At 48.5% G+C, this 22,420-nt stretch overlaps 2 protein-coding genes across 18 annotated transcripts in view; one reads left to right on the top strand and one right to left on the bottom strand.

Moving 5' to 3' along the window:
- Positions 1-22,420, top strand: part of RALGPS1 (Ral GEF with PH domain and SH3 binding motif 1) — a 313,313-nt gene that overhangs the window by 176,374 nt on the left and 114,519 nt on the right. The window lies entirely within an intron of this gene.
- Positions 4,198-22,420, bottom strand: part of ANGPTL2 (angiopoietin like 2) — a 35,637-nt gene continuing 17,414 nt past the window's right edge. For both annotated transcript variants that reach the window (XM_002820224.5, XM_054520664.2), the window contains exons 3-5: positions 10,591-10,784; positions 8,521-8,791; positions 4,198-6,002 (exon numbers count right to left, since the gene is read on the bottom strand). In XM_002820224.5, the coding sequence (XP_002820270.2) occupies positions 5,803-6,002; positions 8,521-8,791; positions 10,591-10,784 (665 nt within the window). In that variant the 3' untranslated portion in view covers positions 4,198-5,802. The remainder of the gene's footprint in view (positions 6,003-8,520; positions 8,792-10,590; positions 10,785-22,420) is intronic.

Raw genomic sequence — 22,420 nt, forward strand, 5'->3', positions numbered from 1 at the left:
AGCTCTGCTCCACGGTCAGAGCCCATAGAGTTGGGGTGGATACCCAGCCTGAACTGGGCCAGTTGGATCCTCTATCTGGGAGCCGGCATTGGAACATAGATGTGCTGGCACTCAGATCAGGAGGATGTGAACTGAAAAATGCCATCTGGTGCCATGTGCCAGGACAACTGCAGAGAATAGTCCACAGATGGATGCTTGATGAGAAGCAGAGAAAGAGACCCTGCAGGAAAGGGGAAAGGAAAGAACAAGGGAGAGGAGCTGAGAAAGTTGCTGCCTTGCATCTTGAAGGTTTTCCAGGCAATTTCTGGTTCCTGGCCCTTGTGAGGCCCAGCTGTGTCCCTGCCCGTGGACTTGGGGAGATACCTCGTGTCCTTATGTAACCAGCTTATTAAATGAGCTGAACTCAATCAGGTGTAAGAAGAAACCAACCTCATTTTTTCCCCAGTGTCCTTTTGAGCCTACTCTGTGGACTTTTCTTTTCCCAGTCAAAGCTGAGAACTTAGCAGGTCCTTTGGTCTTTCAGGTACTAGGCATGAAACAGCCCAATCCATTCTAACAATTCCTCATTCCAGACAGTCCAGTGTAGTAATTGCAAGTCTGGACTCCTAAAGCTCACCAGCTGTGGAGGTCTGGAGTGGGGGAAGACAGATGGTCAGCTTGTTTGTTTGTTTGTTTTGAGACAGGGTCTCATTTTTTTTTGCCCAGGCCTGGAATGTGGTGGCATGATCTTGGCTCACTGCAGCCTCTGCCTCCTGAGCTCAAGTGAGCCTCCCACCTCAGCTTCCCGAGTAGCTAGGACCACAGGTACATGCCATCATGCCAAGCTAATTTTTTAATTAATTAATTAATTAATTTTGGTAGAGATGGGGTTCTCACCATGTTGCCTAGGCTGGTTTCAAACTCCTGGGCTTGAGCAGTCCTCCCACCTCGACCTCCCAAAGTTCTGGGAGGCGTGAGCCACAGCACCTGGCTGACACGCAGTCCGCTTCTTCGCTGGATCCTGGCCAGTCCCACTGCCTCCCCAACCTGTCCACTGAAGTTTCTGGCCCGTGGAAACAGGAGAGGAAGAAGGGAGAGAGAACGGCCCATCTTTCATAGCTGTTGGTAACTCAGAGCTCGTGCCCTGTGGGTTTGCTAGATGCTTGTGCAAGCAACCCAGCGCTGCCTTTCACCCTCTTGGCTGCTGCTGCTTCAGAATTTCCCTCCTGGGCACCTCTGACTCAGCTCCTTTGATGGAGTAATGTATAGCTCCCTCCCTGGCTCCTGTACTTCCTGCCCTGCCCCCACCCCCACCATCCAGGCAGCCCTCTGGTCCTAGGAAACCTGAATTTGTGCCTCGGTGGGCTGGCCTTGTGCTGTCAACGTGGTCCCGTCTTCCCACTGCTCTTTGTGCCCCTGGGCCTGAGTCAGACAGGAGTGCTTATGCTGTCCCATGCCAGGCTGTGGGAATGGTCCCTTGAAGTCCCTCTCACTTGACTGAAGGTGGATGAAAACACCCACCTTCCTTGTGGTGGTGGGGACGCTTGAAGGACAGTTCATTCTCCCCTCCCCAGGACCTTCTTTCTATACTTCTCACACAGTGTCAGGGAAGCCATCAGCTAATGCTGGAGAGCCAGTGCGGGGCCATGCCCTTTGCAGGGATGATCTTGCAGCTTTTATGTTGTCCTTAGCCTTTAAAGTCTCAGATAAAACTGAGGCAGAAAGAACGCCTTTTAAACATGTTGTTACACTTAAAAGCTTCCCTTTTTGGCTTAATCTAGTCATGTGGGTTTCTCTTACTGTAACCAGAGTCTTGACAAATCTGTGTGAAACAGATGAGGGGGTCTTGGGAGATCAGAGAGGACACCTTGAACCTCCTAAGAGTGTCTGTGAACTGTGAGCAGGGTACACTCCCATTACCATTGTTTTCAGTAATATGAAGGTTTCTCTTTCAGTCTTGCTCAAATCGGCAAGATTACGGGGAGGGGGTCTTTTTCAGTGTCACTTGCTCAGAAGACATCACTGTCTTCTGGCCCTGTTCACACCAGCCCAGCGGGTGGGTGCCCTTTGTCCCCCAGGAGACCAAGGTATTGGCTAAAACTGGGATGCAGGGGTTTGGCTGGGGCAGGAGAAAGTCTGGGCTTCATTGACTTCCTTCTGGGTCTGCAAATGCAGTGCAGCCACCATGGAGAACTTAGTAATAGTAGGACTCCTGTGATTGTAGGCCTTAAAAGGTCACTGATGGGATAGGAGAGGATGGTCTGGTTGGCAAGTCCCCAGGATGCTGACTGGTTGTCTTTGCTGGCAGGTAGAGCAGCTCACTGGGTACCCAGGCTAGGGTGCTTGGACAGAGCCCTCCTGCCCCATGCTCTTCTTCCATGCCACCAGCTTAGTGAACTGACCCCTACCTTTCATTTTCTCCACATCTCTGATGAGCTTATTCCTTCCTCTCCTTCTGTATAGCCTGGGTGTGTTTGATTAAGATTCAGGCTTGGGTATTGAGATGGGGTTTGGGAGAAATAGCTGGTATCATGACCTGCTTTCATTTGAATCCTAACTAGTTTAGAAAAAGGATGGCTCTGCAGTGTCCAGCATGGCTTTCCAGAGCTCTCTGTTTGGGGTTTTTGGAGCCAAGACCAGTGACCAGTAAGGTTGGGCCTTGTTTTCCTTTGCTCTTGTTCCCTATGTCCCACACACTCCACTCCAGATGTGTGTGGAGGGGTGACTATAGTCTGGGCCAAGATTAAGATATTTTCCTCAAATAGCATTCAGATTCCACTGTGATCCCAACAACTGACTAGGGGCTTAGGAGAAGGGAGTTGAGAACTGTTGCTTGATGCCTGATACCCAGCACCTTCTGGATTAATTGCTACCGGGGTATTCTTACTAGCAGTCTGACTTCAAGCCTCGTTTCCGCCTCTTTTGTAAAGTGAGAATAATGATCCCTCCTTCACAGAGCTTCTGTGAAGGTGACGTAAAACACACATGCGCATGTGCACGTGGACACACACACACGCCTGTTTCTAAGCACATGGTAGGCTTCAGTGCGTATCAGTGCATCTCTCTCTAACTGCAGCTTTACTAGAAAAAGCTATCATATGGTTATGTCACTTGGTCATTAGGTAGAAGGATTGCTGGGGCCCAGGGTATAAGTGCATTTACAATTTTGATATATACACTGGCAAGTTACTCTTCAACAATATGGAGTCAATTTATACGTCCATCCATAGTGCACACGTCTGTCCATTCCCTTGTCAACATGGAGATTGGCATTTTTTTCATCTTTGCCAGTCTGACAGGCAACACGTCATGGTTTATCCTTCACTTATAGCACCTCTCTGATTACTGCTGAGGTTGACATCTTGTTTACTGGCCATTTGTGAGTCTTCTCATGTGTACATGTACTTTGCCAAGTTTTCTGTTACAGGATTTGCATCTTTCTTTTAATTTGAAAGAGGTTTTAGCATAGCATGAATATTCTGTATTTGCTATATATGTTTCAAATATGTTTCTCTTGTTCGATATTTGCCTTTTAATCTTGGTCATGTTTTTTGTTTTGTTTTGTTTTTTGGAAAGCAGAAAATTTGAGTTCTGAAAAAAGTTGTATCTTTTAGTCTTTTCCTTTAGGTTTTGGGGTTTCCTGTCATGCCTAGAATCACTTCCCAACCCACAGATGTGTTTTACAAGGAGACAGTTCTAGCGGCTAGGGTGGAAATTGGATTGGAATGAGGGAGATGGAGACTCCTGGTCTGGAGCCTGGTGCAGTAGTTGAAGGGAGAGGAGATGAGATCCTACGCTAATGCAGGCAAGATGGCTTGGCGTGGAGGGATGGATTGTCCTTGGCAGGGGAAGGGAGAGGTCCTTGTTTTTTATCTGAGCAACTGAGTACCTGGTGCCATTTGGTAAAAAGGGACCAGACCTGGAAGAAAGGTATGTCAGGTGTTAAGTGCACTGCCCGTGAGGTGCTTGGAGGATATCTGGTGGAGACATCCAGGACACAGCTGGATGTGAGGAAGTGGAGCTCCAGAGAGCCATCTTGGTCTGAAGTACTACTGTGGTACTTCTGAGGGTATAGGTGGTAACCAGAAATAGGGTGAGTGTGATTTAAATGATTCTCGTGTGTGTCTTGGTGCCAAATCTCTTCCTGGTTTTACTTAAAGAGGCTCTGATATGGGAGGCCCCAGGAAGGCATTCTAAAACAGTAACACAGAGTGTAGATACATCCAAATAGCACTGATGGCTTTTATTGCAGATTCGTGTCATTACAAGGATAATCTGGGAATATATTTTTTTTAAAAACCCTCCCTTTTATATACACAAAAGATGCTACATGGTACACTTTGTGAGAAATGCTGAGGTAATAGGCACACACCCAGACATGGACAGTACCAAACATCCAACATCTCACACAGCCTGGCCCACGTGCCCACCGGGAAGGATCTCACCTTCTTGACTCATCCCTTGCCCTTTCTTGGCAATAGTCCCGGGAGTGCTGAGGCTGACACTTCGTGGCCAACAGGACTCAGAAAGCCACCGTGCTGCAGTGCATCAACCAAGGGGTCCGGTGACCCCTGATTATTCAACTCCTGAGAAGTGGCCCGTTTTCATTTTTGTGGCACTTGTTCTCCAGGGAAGTGTAGTTTGGAGATGAGATGCGGACTCTAGTCAGCCTGAGAGCGTGGAACCTCTGGTCTGTAGCCATCTGGGGGCTCTGATGATCTGATGACTTCTGTTCAACCAATTATCTCCTGGCCAGATAGGTTATTATTTGTGTGAAGACTAAAATGACCTGTAGGTTAAAGTATGAATGGAAAATACAAAACTGCGAGTACATTATCTATACGGCAGTTGGAGCTTTTGGCCTGGCCTTCCCTTCCCAACCAGAAACCTGGAGCCCGGAGTGTTTCCTACTCAGAAGCTGAGGAATCTCGCCTGGAAAGAAGGGGCTGTGCGACAGAAAAGGCAAGGAGTAGGTAGGCGAGGAGTACAGCAGAGCGGAAAGGGGGCCTTGAACTGCAGTGAGTGGCCAGGGACTGACACACAGAAGGCACTTAATGAATGGTGTCAAATGAAGGGATAAGTGGGTGATGGGTGGTGAAAAGTCCTGAGAATGGGGAAAAGTATGAAAATGGTGGGGGGGGGGGGATTTTGAAATTTGATTAGGTGCCAAAAGGGGTTCTTAAGAAGCTGGGAACCTCTATGTGAGAGATTAGCATTGTAGACATTCTGGAAGAATCCAGGCACACAGATGCCAAGGGTGATCCTTTCAGTTGAGATCACACAGTCTGTGATCTACCCTTAGACTCAAGTAATACAACACTAATGAAATGCTTTTCTCCTAAGAGCAAAGCTGCTGGTGACAGCTTCAACATCTGAGAACTGAATATATGTGTATTTAGGTATCTAAGGCAAACCTATATATGGATCTAGATATATCACATGTGATGTATATCTAAATGCATATATATGTGGTACACACATACGTGCACAAGGGAGGCTCATACACATGTGTATTATGAAGGTATTTTGCAGTTGTGTTTTTATTGTAGAGACTTAATTTATTTAAAGAAAGAGTTGTCTGTAGTCCTGTCCTGTCCTGGAGACATGAGGGGCTGTCTGGTGTGAAGGAAAGTAGGAGGGACAGAAAACACCGTATCGATTCAGTTCCATCATCTGCTGCAGTGACTTCGGAAAACAGAATCCAGCATCCCGGTCCTCCCAGCCTCAGGATGAACTGGTGAGGAGTTGTTCTTTGTGCTGTGGCCAGCGTAACCAGGGTGGGCTCCTGGCAATGGCCATGAGAGGTCAGGAGGGGGAGCTGGCTTAGTGGAAGGTGTTGGGGTTCGGTCGGATCATCATCACCACTTTCTTGAGTGAGTAAGAGCCTCCTCGGAACTCAGCCCAGTAAACTCCGTCCTGGTAGCGGCTCCGGTAATGGCCCCCGCGGTACCAGACTCCGTTGAGGTTGGAGTGGGCACAGGCGTTATACCACCAGCCTCCCTTCTGGTAGTGGGCACAGTTTCCTGAAAGAGAGAAGGCAGTGAGAGGGTGTCTGGGAGGAGGCCATTCTACCTGCGTCCATAGTGCTCAGGGCTTTCAGCAAAGCCCTCTCTGGGAGGCATCTGGAGTAAGAACACTTGAGAGGTGGACGCGTCTCCATGGGTGGTGAGAGGCCATGCTTCAGGCCTGCCTTTGAGGCTCAGTTTTGTAACTAACTAGCTGTGTGATCTCAGAGAAGTGACTTAATCTCTCCCAGCCACTGTATCCTCATCTGTAAAATGAGAATACAAATGACGCCTGCCGCACAGGACAGCTCTGAGGATTGAATGAGGATGCGTACTTGACACTTAGCCCAGGGCTGGGTGCAAAGGAGGCCCCAAGGGAAGTCCACACCTTGTGTTCTGATAGGAAGTGGAGATGGCCTGAGGTGGGCCGGGAGGGAGAAGAGCTTTTCCTTAGGAATGTTTAGAGTTGAAACTGTTGGATCAAGAGTCTCTAAAGAATGACAAAGAAAGTATTTAAGAAGAAATGCTCCTCCTGTCCTCCCTGGCTTGTATTCCATCCAAACAATTTTTTGTATTACTTCACAAAGGAAAGGTATTTCCATAAAACTCTTGGCATTATCACATCATGCTGAATTTTGCTGCCAAGGACAAGCAGTTCAGAACAACAGTAAAAACTGTGGGAAGGTGTGCGCGGGCATGCAGGGGCAGTGCACTCTGTGGCAGGAGGACAGGGGGCCACTATCTGCCAGCATTGCTCTTAGTGAAGGGAGTCCCAACTTTCCTGACTAGGCCTGGCAAGGGGACCCCGTACTCAGGGGAGGGGCTGCTCCAGTCAGGATTGTGGGTTGGAGGGCCCAACAGAGCACGTGGCCGAGGCCGTGGCATGAGGTGAGGAGGTCGTGCTCAGTCTGAGGCAGAAAGCAAGAGGGGAGGTGCAGCCCAGGTTTTCCCAGAGTTTTTCTGGGGGTCCTTCTGGGCCATGATTCTGGGCCACAGGGACCAAGTGGCAGTGTTGGACTGGTATAGCAGGGAGATCCTTGGGCACTCCATAACCAGCCGCCTCTTTGCCAGCGGAGGTCCCACATACCTCCAGGGACAAGGAACTTGCCAGCTACTGATTTTGCTACTGGCTAGATCTGAGTTTGGATCATAGAATACACTTTCCGCTCCCTAAGGAGGTGGCCCTCCAGAAAGGCTGTAGCAGCCCCTGTGTCCCAGGGTCTGACCAGCTCTGAAGGTTATCCTCCTGCCCTGCTCTTCTAGAAGCCTCGGCGGCCCCTACTGCTTCAGAACGAGGGCCTGCTCCTCTTCCAGGGCCCCTTCAGGCCGGGCCAGTTCAGTGTCAGTGGGTGGACAGAGGTGTCTGTGTGATACAGGGATGGGCAGGTCATGTCCCTCCTGTCCCCTGATGTTGGAAGAATTACCCTTCAGAATGTGGCTGCCATGGGGACCTGGCATGAGGATCCCCTCCACCTTAGTATGTAGGTTTCAGGGCCTGCCTGAAGTGCAGGCCATATGTAGGACAGTCTTGAGAGCTCGCTTCTCAAGTGGGAGGGAGTAGCCTTCTGACCAAGACCACATAGGAAATGGAGGCAGGAGGGGACTGGGTTTGCCCTTGAGAGCAGACAGCCTGAGCCTGGAGGCGGCATCGGCCATCAGGTGGTGCCAGCCTCAGGGAGGAGCGTGGCAGACCGAGAGGCCTTCATCTCAAGAAACTGGGGAGGCATTAACTGTGTGGGAGTCTGATATCTGGACTCAGGGCCAGACCATATCTATGTTTCTTCTAATTTTCTGTTTTTTTTCTCTTGTTTTTTGTTTAATGAAGACTTATTAGTAAAGACCTAGATTTGAAGCATGTGATCTTAGACAAATCACTTTCTCTCTCCTATCTGCTTTCCTCTTAATAGCTTCCTCTCAGCACTGCACTAGCATTACATGCAGTAGCAGTGACCATGAAGAAACCCAGTTTGTATGGAGCCCTTGCTGTGTGCCAAATCCTAGACAAAGCACTTTAGGTACATTCTCTCTACCCTTCTCCGTACCCTGCAATGTAGTTCTTGTCCTTACTTCCAGATGCAGAAACTGAGACCCAGGGAGATTTAGCAGCATGCCCAAGGACACATGGCTGGTAGGAGGTGGGGCCAGCACTGGAGCCCAGGTGTGTGGCCCAGAGCCTACGCAGTTGGTTAGCTCTATACCAGGTGCCTTGGACAGAAGTGTTGAGGCCACAGCCTAACATATGTCTTTCTGCATAGGCCCCAGTTGGCCCTGGTACGTGTGATTTGTATACCTCTTTATGTCTCCCCCACCCCATTTTTTTTTTTTAATTTGTAAATGCCACTCTGACCCAGCTTTGTGAAGGGGACCTGTGGACAGGAGAAGGGACCCTCAGGGGGTGGTAACAGGGTCAGGCAGCTTGGCCCAGCTGCTTCTCACCCTGGGATCTTCCCATTTCCAAGCCCTGGAGTCAGGGGCTCTGGCTCTGGTTGACCTCTTTTCCCTACCCCGCACCTGGGTTTGACTCCACTTTTCCTACCTGTGTAGACATCATGATCTCTGTCCAGGGTGGTGAACTGCTTGCCATTGTGCCATGTAAAGGAATCACCCGCATTGCCATGGTAGCGCCCCAGCCGCAGCTTATAATACTCGCTCTCAGGTTCCAGGCGGAAACTGGCGTATTCTGCAAAGACTTTGCGGCCGGACCAGTCCTCCATGGTCACCAGGAGTTTGTAGTTGCCTTGGTTCGTCAGCCAGTAAATGTTCTCCAGGCCCAGCCAGTATTCGCCATCAATGTTCCCAAACCCTTGCTGGGGAAAACCCATGAGAGTGTTAATGTGGAGCCTGCAGCACCTGCAGCCAGCAGGCTTGGCTGTCAGACACTCAGCCCTGGATAGAGGGGCCTGGGAAACAAGCAGAGCATGAAGCAGACCTGGTTCAGACCCCCTACTCCACCACTTAATCTCTCTGTGACTCACACATTATTCAAAAATATGTAGAGTGGCTACCCTGTGCCAGGCATCATGTGAACCCCAGATTCTTTGTTCTTACATCAGGGAGGCTACATTACCTTCCCCACAGGCTTGCTGCAGGAACACATGTGCTGTGGTAGGTGGAGGGCCTGGCTCTCAGTAGGCACGCAGCAGGCATTCCTCAGACAAATCTCTGACCTTCACTGAGCTTCACCTCCTTCTCTAGAGATGAGCTGTGTGTGAGGGTCACATGTAAGCTGTAATGCACCAGATGGGTGTGAGCTGTGACGCATGTGTCCCATCCACCGGGGCTCCCCTCTAGGTCTAAAACCTAGTGGTTTTGTGGTTATTGTTTTTTTTGCATGTGTTTTTGGGGTCAGCAGCTGAGTGATGGCCGCTAAAGTCTTGGGAATCGGTGATTCATTAATATAATAATTATTATTTAGTATTGAGCGCTTGTGATATGCTGGCACTGTTTTAAGAACTTTACATAGGTTGTTTTATTAATCATTATGTCAACTCTAAGAACTAAGTGCTATCATTATCCTCCCTAGTATGGATGAACTGAGGCCCAGAGAGGCTCAGGGTCTCAGAATGCCTGAGGGTGAACCAGGATTTCAACCAAGAACCCAGTCTTAATCATTGCACTGTATTGCCTCTAAGAGAGGAGGAAAGAGTCTCCTCCTCCTAATGTAGGTGGAAGAGGAGAAGAAAGCAGAGACACAGGCTGGTCAGGAGGTGGGGTGGGGGACAACCAGGACAGGAGACTCAAGAAGGGGCATGGCAGAGCCATGTGTGCAAGGCATCATGGCTTCAGGTAGTTTGTGAGCTTCAGTGTCAGAGTCCTCAGCTACAGTCACTACTGGGCCAATTCCTGGCTTTGCAACCCTGAGCAAATTACTCCACACTTTCATCTGTAAGCTGGGTCCATAACAGAACCTCCCTCAGGAGGTTGATACGAGATTAAACAAAATAATGCACGAAAGCCCTTAGCATGGTGCTGGCATGGGTTGGGCACTCAGCAAAAAGAGCCACTCTTGCCTTCCTTAGTACTACCTCTGTTTAGAGGGGGAAGAACAATGTATGACTGAGTTCTGGCAACTTTCCCTGCTACACAGATGAGCATTTCAACTCCCTAGGAACCAGGGAGCCCAGAGGATGAGCCTGGAGTTAGGACTTGAGCATTGCCACAATTCCCTACCAGGACTCTTTGGGGGATTCTCCCAGGGACTGGGAGCCTCTTGGGACTTGCACCTTCTGGGCTTTGAGAGCAGATCTTTCCTCATGGAAACCCCAGTTGGGAGTGAAATACTTCTCACCCCTGGGCCCCCATACCAGCATTTCTAAACTCTCACCCTGTCCTGTGGGGCTGTGGTGGTCTGGTCTACTAACTCTTGTCCTGCAGCAGTTTCTAGCAGCAGGCAGAGGAGGCACTGGTCCTCACTACCCCTGGTGGGTTTACAAAATGGCCCTGTCTGCATCCTTCTTGCCTCAGGTATGTGTGTTGTTGGGGCCGCACAGGCCTGGACTTGGTCAGCATGTACCTCTGAGTGGGCTGTTCTACTGGTTGCTCAGGCCTCTCTTGGGGTGGGCCAGTCACCTTGTGGGCAGCACAGACAGCCCCTGCCGGGTCTCACCTTGTACGTCTCCCAGTTCCTGAAGAAGTTAACAGAGCCATCCAGGCGTCTCTGGATGACGGTCCAGCCCCCGGGGTCGTGTCTCTGGTCGCACCACACCTGCATGAGGCGGTTGGTGTTCTCCGGCTTCACTAGGTAGATGGAACTGGTGTCGTGGCCATCCTCCAGGGCCTGCAGGCAGTCTCTCCATGGGCCTGGGGTCACAGACATACATATACATCACAGACCTGCCTGTCACCAGGCCACACCCCTAGCTGCACCCCAAGCAGGCAAAACCTCTGGTGAGGCTCCAGCTGGGAGCCACAGGCCCACAGTCTGAGGTGACCAATTTTTGTTTTGCAAGTTTGATAAATACTTATAAAGGCAAGAGCCTCGGACTGGGGGGTCAGGATGCCCACACTCCAAGCTCACTTTCTCCTCTCACCCGCCTCACAGTGTGACTTTTGGCAGACTTCTTCGCTTCTCCCAGCCCTCAGTTTCTTCCAACTGTAGAAGGGAGATCAGATTTCCCTCATATAGGGTTGTCAGGAGTTGCTGGAGTGATCTTTTTCAAGTTCATTATATTAGGAAAAAGAGATGTGGACCTACTAAACCTGGCAACATCAGTCAGTGCCTGCAGGCTCTGATGGCTTTGCTTCTGCAAGGAAATTCGGTTCCACTGGATTACTGTTTCTGCGGGCCAAGTGCAATTGGCTCCCTTCAATTCTGACTCCACATCTGCCCTTCCAGTGACAGTGCTTCGTGATGACTGCTGCAGCTTTTACTAAATGAACTTCCACAGTCATGGGGGCCTAGGCCATGCCCAGAATTCGGCCATGTAGCCAGAGACTTTGGGATATTTCTGTAATTCATTCACTGCTCTTCAACTGTGTTTTTAGGGGGCCAGGTTCCCTTTCAGCTCAATCTGTGTGTTTTCCAAAGGAAGCTCAGTGAGGGCCAGATGCTTGGCACTCACGCATTCTGAGGTCTTCCTTGCAGGCTCATAAACTTAAAGGATGATGTCTAGGATACAGCCCAATCCATGGCTCTCTTCTGAAACTGAGACAAGAGGGTTCTGTGATTCTTTGTGACTCCACTGAGCTTGGGCAGCCCAGTCAGAAGGAATGGGTGTTATACCACAGGTCTTTCAGCCCTCACCACCCCTGCCCATCAACTCTGCACTCCCCAGGCAGTTTCTTATGCTCCAGTATTGGTCACATCAGCAAGAAGGTACAAACTTGAGTCACCAAGGGTCTAGACAGGCTGGGGCCTTTCTCACTGATCTGAGGAAGCTTTAGAAGGTCAAGGCCTAGCCATTCACATGAAAATGGCTGAAAGAAAGAAAATCACATTTTGCTTCAGTCTCTTCAAAATATTCCCCATAGGGCTGGGCATGGTGGCTCACACCTATAATCCCAGCACTTTGGGAGGCTGAGGCAGGCAAGGCAGATCACAAGGTCAGGAGATCGAGACCATCCTGGCTAATATGGTGAAACCCCGTCTCTACTAAAAATACAAAAAATTAGCCGGGTGTGGTGGCACGCATCTGTGGTCCCAGCTACCCAGGAGGCTGAGGCAGGAGAATCGCTTGAATCCGGGAGGTGGAGGTTGCAGTGAGCCGAGATGGCCCCACTGCACTCCAGCCTGGGCGACAGAGCAAGACTCCATCTCAAAAAAAAAAAAAAAAAAAAAAAAAAATCCCCACAATGAGACTGGTTAAGGACAAAAGTTCTAAGAAAGTACCATTGTATGTTTTCTATCAATTTGTATGTTTATTCAACAATTGTGTATTGAGTCCCAGCCTCTGCAGATGTGGTGCTGGGCAGAGGAAGCTCAGGGCAGGGTGGGTCCGCTCTGATGCCCTGCGAGGGAGGAGCTGACCTCACTACCTCCTCCCCACTTGAATTCCTGTAGAATCCTGTCCTTTCTCTTTCTGTGTGAGTTGAAGGGAGGTGCCCATCAGTGACAGGTATACTCAGCTTTTCTGGTACAGGTCACACTTCTCAGATTCCTTCCTGGCTGGTGTTTGGGCTCAACTAGTTCACAGGTAATGGTTATAAACCAGAAAGATTTAGGTTTCTGGTCTCTGTTAGACATCTCAGGTGGGCTCTTCCTGAGGAAGAAGCCTTGTGTTTGAGCATTCATCCACCTAGAACCTCACGGGAAGGCAGGGGCTGTCTTGCTCATTCCTTGCTTCCCACTGCCCAGTATTGCCCCGAGAAGAAAGATTGGTTTGGGTGCTGACAGTTAACTCAGGGGTTTCTCCCTTCATCTTCCGGGGAGGAAGGATCTTCTCACCCATTTACCTTTTTGCCAGGCCTCTTCTCTAAGGGATGGGGCAGGACCCAATGCTCCCCACCCCTGGGTAGCAGATGGGGCACAAGCAGCTGCTTCCTTTGCCAGTGCCACTTCCTGCCTTTCCCCCACCACCTCCTCAGTATCCTTCCTGGGGAAGGGGAGGCCAGACCTCCAGAAAGAGCATTTGTGAAGGAGAAAAAGGTTTTGGTTGTGTTCAGCTGAAGCCCCAGGGACGGAGGCAGAGAATGGGAGTCTGTCCCCAACAGCTGGAGCAGAGCGCCGGTGGGCGTGGGAGGCCTCCCAGCTCCTTACCAAGTCAGCAGCACAGGAGAGGCCGTTTGATGCGAATGCTGGTGACGGAAGATCCGGCAGAAGCCTGCAAAATAACGCCCACTGAGAGCGAGCAGCCCAGCCTCTTACTGCACAGCTGCCAGGACTGCTGCAGAATTGTCAGAGGTAAAGGCTGCCTTTGAAGGAGGCGCCACATAGGGAGAGGCTGTGGAGGATGCTGGGAGAGTGGCAGTTGGCCTCATGGCTCCAGCTGGGGCCGCCTTTGTGGGCGCCATCAATGATCTCAGTTTTACCTTTGGCATTTCCAGCAAGGGCTTTTTATAAAGGCAAGTGTTTTTAAATGTTTTGGGGCTACTAGTCCCTTTAAGAATTTGGGGATGGTTCTAGATCCTTTATTCAGAAAAATGCACAGACTCACACAATTCTATATACAGTTTCAGAAGGTAATGGATTCCCAAAGTCCCAGGTTATAAACTCCTTCCTCTAAGAGTCATGACTGAAGTAGTAATAATAATAGCCAGTGTGTACTGAGCATTTCCTATGGTCCTAGCCATGTATTTCCACAGCTGACCCTCCTGACACTCCTGTGAGGTAGGAAAGCAGACCCTGTGGTCATTAGAGGATCCCCTCAAGATTATCTGGTGGGTAAAGGACACAGCAGGTGTATGCACCCAGGGGGTGTCCAGAGCTTACACGCTAAAGTACTCTTCTTTTCCCCCAACAAGAGCGAACTCAAGAGTGAGGGATCCAGGCTGACTTAGCTCTGTGTCCTTAGAACTAATGTTAATCTTTGCCAGTCAGCCAGTGAAAAAAAAAAAAAACATAAAAATTTACAGTTCTTTGTCAAGGTGTAAAACTTTTAAAAATCTTTAATGATTTTTTTCTTCCGTATTTACCTTTTGGTGTTTTTTGCCCATTTTTCAACTATTGTAGTGTCTGTTATGATGTAGAAGAAGTTTTTCTTTTTTTAAAAAAGGCAAATGTGGTAATTCTTTTAAGGCTTTCTAGAATAATGGAGTAGGTATCAAATTGTGTAGAAGTGTTTAGTATTTTCTGCTGTTACAAAAAATGTGCATATGTGTCTGTGCACGGAATTTCACATGACAATCAGGCCCCATTAGCTTCCATCAAAAACACATATTCAGACACAAATTTCCCTTAGAACACTTAATAGACCTCTATGAAATCTCCTGCATTCAAACACATTTCCTTTTCACACATTAAAGGCACCAGTGGCAAAGGTCAGAAACATCAATGATGGATGAAAATTAGTCAGAAAAAGAGTTAACATTGAAAAATTGTCAGCAGTAAAATTATGTGGCTCCCTTAAAATAGCAGAGACAAAACATCCTACTTTGATGAGAAATCCACAACTGTAACATATAAATGATACTGTGAAAAATCTATAGCTGTTCCATATAAATAATGCCCTCATAGGGGGCCAGGCAAGGGTCTGGCCTCAATGGAGGAAGACCTGGCTGAGGAAGCGAGGGCTGGAGGAAGACTCCACACTTGGAGTCAGGAGCCCTCGGCTCCAATCTCGATGGCCTCACCTATGCGCAGTGTGACTTTGGGCAGGGTCCTCATTGAGCCTCAATTTATTCTGTGAAATGGGAAGAGACCATAGCTGTTCTGAGGATGTCATGAACCCAAGAGCGGCCAGCATGGGAGCCAGCTGGGGCAGGTGCTCTGTGAAGATTATCCCTTTCTGTTTCCTTTGATAGATGAAAGCTGACATTTTTGAAGTTGTTCACCACCCCCCCCCGACTAATTCCTCCTCCACACACGTTACTGTATTTGCTTTTCAATACAAGACTAAATGTAAGATGTTTACCGGTAGATGTTTTCCATATATTTTAAAGTCAGAATTTCAGTGGAGAAGGCCACAAAGATATAGTGACATGAAGAATGGAAATCTTTTTTGTCAATGAAACTGAGTTTTCAACATGCAGTGGGCAAAGCGCTCCCTTTGGACCAGTGCAGAGTACCTAGCGGTGTTTAACTTGGCGCCCCTTCTGAGAGGGCAGCTCTGCCCACAGCATCAGGCCAACACTAACTCGGCAGCACCTGGGCTCAGAGTGGAGCAAGTGCCCCGACCTCATCTCTATAAAGACCACATTTACATTCTTGGTGGAGCTGTGGCCAAATGTTCCACGTGAAGAGAAATGCAGCCCCGTGGCTGAGCCGAAGTTCCCTGGAGAAGCAACAAGGATGGGTAGGCACACAGGGTCTGGGGTCAGGAGGCCTCCAGAGGAGGGACATCAGCAAGTGGGGGAGTACCAAGTACACAGGTATCAGCCCGGACCCCACTGCCACACCCTGGTAAGTGTTGGAGGTGATCAGCTTTGGGTGTTTCCTTCCTCCTCTCTGGGGTTCTTGACAGGGATTAGGCACACAAGGACCATGGCCTCCCAGGAAACCAGGACCCACTTGATTGATGGCCGATACAGTGCTTGCTACTCCCAACACAGGGCCTTTCTGGTCAAGCTGAGTTAGAACCGGCACCTAGGCCAGGCAAGCATAACTTCCTATTTCCAGTTGTCTCTCTGTGGGTCTGGGGCAGACCAGCATCACCCTGATTTACCAGTCCAGGCCCTAGTGGAGAAGTGGGCTCACAAACTGCATCAACTCTCAGGGCAGTGCCCCTCCTACTAGGAAAACATGGCTCCGTGAATATCTGACCTTGAGGCTGGGAGCTAAGCAGTGAGGCCTCCGTGGGCAAGAGGGATGCCTCTTCTCTCTGACATGCCTGAGGTGTGGGGGGAGGAGCAGAGTCCTTCCTGCCCACAGCGGGACTGGACCCCGTGGCTGGCCAGCAGCCTGACAGTCCTTTTTATCCCCTGAGTCCAGCCCCAGGTGTCAGAATTTGACCACCTTAGGCCACTCAGAGTACCCTGTGGCCTGTGGGAAATGTTCTGGGGGGCTCTTAGTTCTGGGAAGTCGCTCCTGTGAATATTTTAGTCCATACACAGGCACTAGGGAGAGGCTTCTGTGATATCACTAAGATTCAGTCTGCTTTTCATGAGAACTGTATGCTGTTTTCAGTTACTCTCACTGATGGTCTGTCTCCAAAAAGTCTTCTCACCACTCCCTGAAACATTTTTCTAACAGGAGAAATGACTGACTGTTGAAATTGGATCTGCAATTTCCTACCCAAATTAATGCATCTGAGTGCCACGGCACGTGGCCTGCTTAGGTGAGAGTCCCACCCAGGCCAGCATCAGGACTCACTGGGCACCCCATGAGGGCAGGAGAACAGACACACAGGGTTGGGGGATGGGGTGTGAGGGGTGGCTACAGTGAGGAGCAGTTGTATGGGGGTCTTCGAATCTCATTTATCCAAAGGCTTGGCAAAATAAGATTTTGGTTATGGATGTATATATATTCTATGTCAATCACTGCTTTTCAGCGAACCAGAGTACAAAACAATAACCTAAACACAGGAATAGCTTGTATGGTCCCAAAGGCATTTCAGTTCCTGTAGAACCTCAGAGCTGACATCACACATGTCATTTCTGATCATTCCAGGGAAAAGGTCCAAATGCTTGTGCCTGCTTTCAGGCCGCTTTAGTCCTCAAACGATGGGCATGGTGCCTGGGGCCAATGAGTGTTTCAGGAGTTGATGAAAATGTTTGAGGCCTAAAAAAACTTACTGGCTCTAAAATATGAAAAGAAAACTGCAAAATCAAAATTTATTGTATGTAATTAAATTACTACAAAGTGTGACATCTTGTCAAGTTCATTAATTGTTAAATTTTGTCTTCATTAAAATGTTATTACTTTTGAAAACAATTTGTAGGTTAGATTTTTTTCACTTCCCAAGAATTCCTGAACATGCTTGATGTTTACTGAGAAATGAGATCCAGCCATAAATTAATTGAGTTACTCTTAGCCAAATAATTTTAAAAGCAAAAGTATTAAATCCTTTCAAAATTGTTCCAGTAAAAATTATATTAAATGTGTGAGGTAGGTCATTTCAATGCATGTGATACAGCCTGAGGCCTCTCAAGTAAGAGCTCTTAGGGCCCAGAAAGGGCTTATAAAGGTCCTGTTTCTGCTCGTTTGACTTCGGGAGAAACAGACATTGCAGCACTACTTTCCAGAGGCCACTGTCCAAAGCATTGCGTCACTCTTAGGTTTCCACCAGCGCCGTTGGGCAGGAGGAGAAACGGGCTTTAAAGACATTTTAAAAAAGAGTTTAGAAGGGACTTTGGTGGTCTCACTGTGTGCAGAGGTGAGCAGCTCACCTTGGCTCCCTTGGGGCAGTGGCCAGTTGCACCCAAAGCTTCCTGGGTGAGGGAGGTCTCTGATGTAGAGGTGGGCAGTGCCCCAGGGTTCCACAGGCACACTAATGAGAGTGGCCATGGCTCTGTCAGAGACTGTGGTGCTGTCCTGCAGGCACATCATGGAAGAACTTATCAGACCCATGACTACAATCCACAGATACTGGACAGGTAGCAGTCCCACAGTTGGCCAGCGTATTAACCCTTTCCAAGGAAAGGATCAGCTTCATTGGTTTCTTCTTTAAGAACCTATGTCGGCTTTCATTAGTGACCTTTTAATCTTGCAAATGCTCACGAACCCTTCGTGTACTCTTTTCTATAATTTTACTGGGGCTTGACCACAAGCCAGTTGTATGTGATTTCTGGTATACATTCTTTTTCTTTTTCTGAAAGCAGGACATTTGTCTGGCACCAAGCCTTGTCTTCATGATTTCTTGACTATCACTGGCGGTGATTCTGAGAGCACCACAAGGCCCTTACCTTCCTCATCACCTCCTTCAGGAAGCTTTCCCCAACCCCAGGAAAGCTACTTAATCCTTTTCAGGGTTCCCAAAATGCTTTGTATATTTATCTTTACTGGAATAAAATAAGAATGGTGATGATCATGTATCTAGAGGCTTTCATCTGCCATGTGCTTTGCACACCGTTTCATTTCATCCTCATAAGCCCCTGCACCTGCGAGAAAGCCAAGGCTCAAGAGGATCACACAGCTGGAAAGTGGAGGATCTGGGATTAGAACTCAGGTCCACCTTCTGTGCTGCAGTTATCACACCACATTAGGGTTGTTAGGGATCTGTGTCCCCATAAGACTGTGGGCTCCTTTCAGGCAGGAGCCCTTGCAGGCTCACTCCATGAGTCCCTCAACGCTCTGTGTGCCTCCCTCCATCCTTCACTCCTCCATCCTTCACCCTCCATCCTTCACCATCCTGAGCTGCATCCCCTTTGCTACCTTCATTCTGTGCTTTCCAGCTGAGAACCAATAATAATAAATCCATCTGGAAACAGAGACCCCACAACAGATGATAATCCACATCCAGACCAAACCCTGGCAAAGGAAACCTGCTTTGTGGAAAAGGCTGGACAGTTTGTAGTAGTCTCTCTGCACATTATGTCTGGGATGGTGCCAGATGAGTGGATTTTTTGTTCATTTGGACCCTACTCTAGACATACCATCTAAGATACTTAATTTCAACATTTAGGAGCTATTGTATTTATAATGTAAACAAATTCTCTTAGCAAGATTTTTCTCTGTGTAGTTTTTCTCTATAGTAGTTTTGACTTACTGTATTCAAAAATATCAGGGAAAAGTAACTTTTTTTTTTTAAAACAAAGGATCACATAAATACTCCACGCCCTGTAGCTCCATAGGCTCTTCTTGAGATATGTAAGATGAGGACCATCAGGCTTATTTTCAGCATAATCTTTGACCAGATTCATGCCAGGGAGAGCGAAGTTGAGGCAGTGGTGGTGCGGGGATAATAGGAAAGATCATCTCCAGTGTTCCCATCAAGACGTCTCTGCTGCCTGCATCCTTCACTGATGTGGGTATAAACCACTGGAAGTATATACTTCGTTACTTTTACAAGACTGAGCGTAGTCCATTTTCTGCTGCTATAACAGAATAGCACAGACTGGGTAATTTATAAAGAAAGGAAGTTTATTTGGCTCACAGTTATGGAGGCTGAGAAGTCCAGGAGCATGGTGCCAGCATTTGTATGAGGCTAACTTAATACTACTTTATTTTTTTTGTTCTTGGAGTGGGGGTGGGGGTGGACAGCATCTCAGGATTAATACTATACAAGTTCACCACAACAATCCATTTGTATGACCAGTTAGCTGGCCACAGATGCCTGATCTCTAGGGTTTTCTAGATTTCTTTCAGTTTGCCAAGTACCAATCTTGAGATTTTCAGGCATCAAGATCCCAGATCTCAAGATTTTTTTAACAGTAACAAGTTGATAGTTTATCTCCTATGACCGTAAATACTTTGAGCATTTAGCCAAGTGTCATCTTTGGAAAACTGCCGGAGGAATGGAGGGGTAGCTTTCCATCACACTCAAAAGGCTCTTTGTAATCAGTTCCCCAAGGTACCAGAAGAGGAGGAAGAGAAAGCAAAGCAATAAGGGAGCTGGCCCTCCTGAAACCATCATCCAGGTGGGCCATCTTCCTAGAGTAGATTTTGTTTAGGAAGAAGCTAGCACAAGAATGCTCTTTGAGAAATCGCTGGATTATGTAGTTTGTACTGAATTTGGAATCTTATTTTGTTTAACAAAACCTTTTAGAATAAAAGAAAATATTGTACAGTGGAAACAGCACACGCTCTGGAGGCAGGAGACCTGGGTGGGCTTTTCCCTCAGCCTCTGTGACCGTGAAGGCTGACTCAGGATGGGCAGAGTCACCCTCACTCGCCACGATCACCACACACACCCTGTGCTTCTCCACCTCTCTGCAGTGCTTGGGCCTGGACGCCCAGCCTACTGGAGCTGACCCAGCCACACATGGGTTGACACCTTTTCACCTGATTGTTTGCTTGACCTCCAGAAAGAATGGGAGCTACAACATCATATATTTCTCTGTTTTAAAACATACCATTGTGCTGGGGAACCACAATCGTGTACGTATTTCCTACCTTATAGGGTGGAATAAAATACAGGTGGAAAATCCATCTAGGAAAACACTCTTGTTCAAGTTGTCCATGCCATCCTGGTCATAGCCCAATAGCCCATCTGTTGTGAGATGGGGTGGCTTCCTGCTTGCACTCTTGTCAGTGAAGCAATGTGGGGGCCTCCTAATGTGGTCCCAAGGGAAGGTCATGTCTACTGACATTTATACAGTCAGGGCTAACATTTAAAGAAATCAGAACTTCACACTTAGCTTTATGTTGGAAGACTTAGCTATACATTGAAATGCTGAGTAGAAGGAACCCCAGAAGATATGTCCAGATTTGATAAAAATTAAAAATTAGACTTCAGTTGGGTCCATTTGCTGGGAGTCGGGTGCACATTGTGCTTTCTACTGGAGAGCTCGGCTGGTTCCTGCTAGGCCTGGGGAGGGGGAGCATGATGTTGGTGGGATGGTAGCGACAGTGTTTTGTGTTATTGGAACTATGAGCATTCTAATAACAAATCTACCACCTCTGTTTCCAGAGCTCATTTTAAGGAACTGTTTGGAACGTGGTACCAGGAAGTAGAGATAGAAGGTCAGGAAGTAGAGATAGAAGGCCAGGTCCCTGTGGCAGCTGGGGCCAAGTCAAGCATTCACGGGGTGATTTTTACACCAGTTCCCCTCCAGCCTTCCCGTGGAAGTGTACAGTATCCAGAGTAGTTAAAACATACTTTGGTTTGAGCCTTGGCCGAGCCACTTACTAGCTGTGTACCCTTGGCTAAGTTACTTGACATCTGTGAACCCCAATATCCTGCAAGGTACAAGTCTCAGGATCGATCTCTGCTCTGCCACCAATAGGCTCTGTTACAGGAAGGCCATTCTAGGGGATCTGAGAGGCCCCAATAGTTCCAGTATTTCATGGTTTTATGGCCCCTTCTTCTTCACTCGTTGAGAAATAAACTGAACTGGTTGTATTCTCTTTCTCAGGAGAGAAAACAGCTAAAAGTGCTCACTCCTTTTGGTCTTTAAAGATTAGTTTCTGACAAAGCCCATCTGTGGCAGCTGCTGTTGGCACTGTCCTTTCCTCCCTGATCAGTCTCTGGGATGGGCACTGTGCAGGAGGGCTGGCAAATGTGTGGCTCTGCCTTGGGTGGACTGAGAAACAGTACCAGGCCTCCCAGAACCCAGGTGCCTACTCTATCCTTTGCCTCTTAGAGAATGACCCCTGTAGCCTTCCTCTTTTAATAGCAGCAGCAGGATATGTGGGGGCAGAGGACCACAGACAGGGCCATTTGGCCCAGGCCTCATCACAGAATCATCCTAACCAAAATGCCTTCGGGTCTGGCCAGACCTGAGAGACACAGGACAAAGCCCAGGTGAGGAGCCAGGGAAGCCAGGAGCTGCCTGTGCCTCCTCACTCAGGCTCTCAGCAGGCCATCCTGGCCTGGGGCCACCCTGTTACTGTCTCAGTAAGGCTGGGAACAGGCTTGTGAGTACAGCTTCAGATAAGCAGCCATGGCTCCCTTAGTCCCCTGGGGAAGGGCATGCTGTGGGCAGATGAAGAAAAGAGCACATGGCTCTGAGGCTGCTGAGTGAAAAAGGTTTGGAAGCTGCCAAGGCTCGGGTGCAAAGGTGTTTAATTGCAAAGGTATTTCTGGCTGAGTGATGTCCCTAAGAACAAAGGATCTGTTGGGTAAGAGCACAGAAGAGTGTTTTGTCTTCCAGGATCAGAACCTGCCCCAAGCTCTCTGAACAGACCTGATAAGAATGTTCTCTGCTGATTGGATGCCCTGACTATTCCGTGCAGAGAGACCATCTGTTTTTTCCTCCCAGTTTAGTCCTCAACATCAGGAGAGGGCAGGACCCTCCCCCAGCTGCTCTCTTCCTGGGTTCTGTCTACCCATTCATCTTCCACAGCTAGGCACTCAATCCCAGCTGGCAGCGCCATGTGTGGGAGCTCAGTGGTGAGATGGGTCACAAGAAATCTACTAGTAATGAGCAAGTACCAACATTTGGGGATCCTTGCGTAACAAAAAAAGGATAAATTCTAATGCATTCCAGTTATCTCTGTGATGAAATCACTGCCATTCCCTCCCATGACGGCATGCTTTCTTAAGTGGGAGACAAAAGACGGGCGGGTGCAGGACCCTTAGATACACACAGCCCACACTGGGTTGTGAACACAAAGAAGCAGGAGATTGAACCATTTGAGGTGCCAGGAGTAGAACTGTGCCCCTGGGCCCTTGCACAGACTCATCTCCATCAGGGATCCACTAGTCACTTGGGTTCCCAACTCCCAGGTCTGCCTGGTAAAATCTTACAAATCCTTCAAGATGCAACAAAGAAGTGCCACCTCTATCTAACCTCTCCCTTCC

This window comes from Pongo abelii, chromosome 13, assembly GCF_028885655.2.
Source record: "Pongo abelii isolate AG06213 chromosome 13, NHGRI_mPonAbe1-v2.0_pri, whole genome shotgun sequence".
Lineage (NCBI taxonomy): Eukaryota > Metazoa > Chordata > Mammalia > Primates > Hominidae > Pongo > Pongo abelii.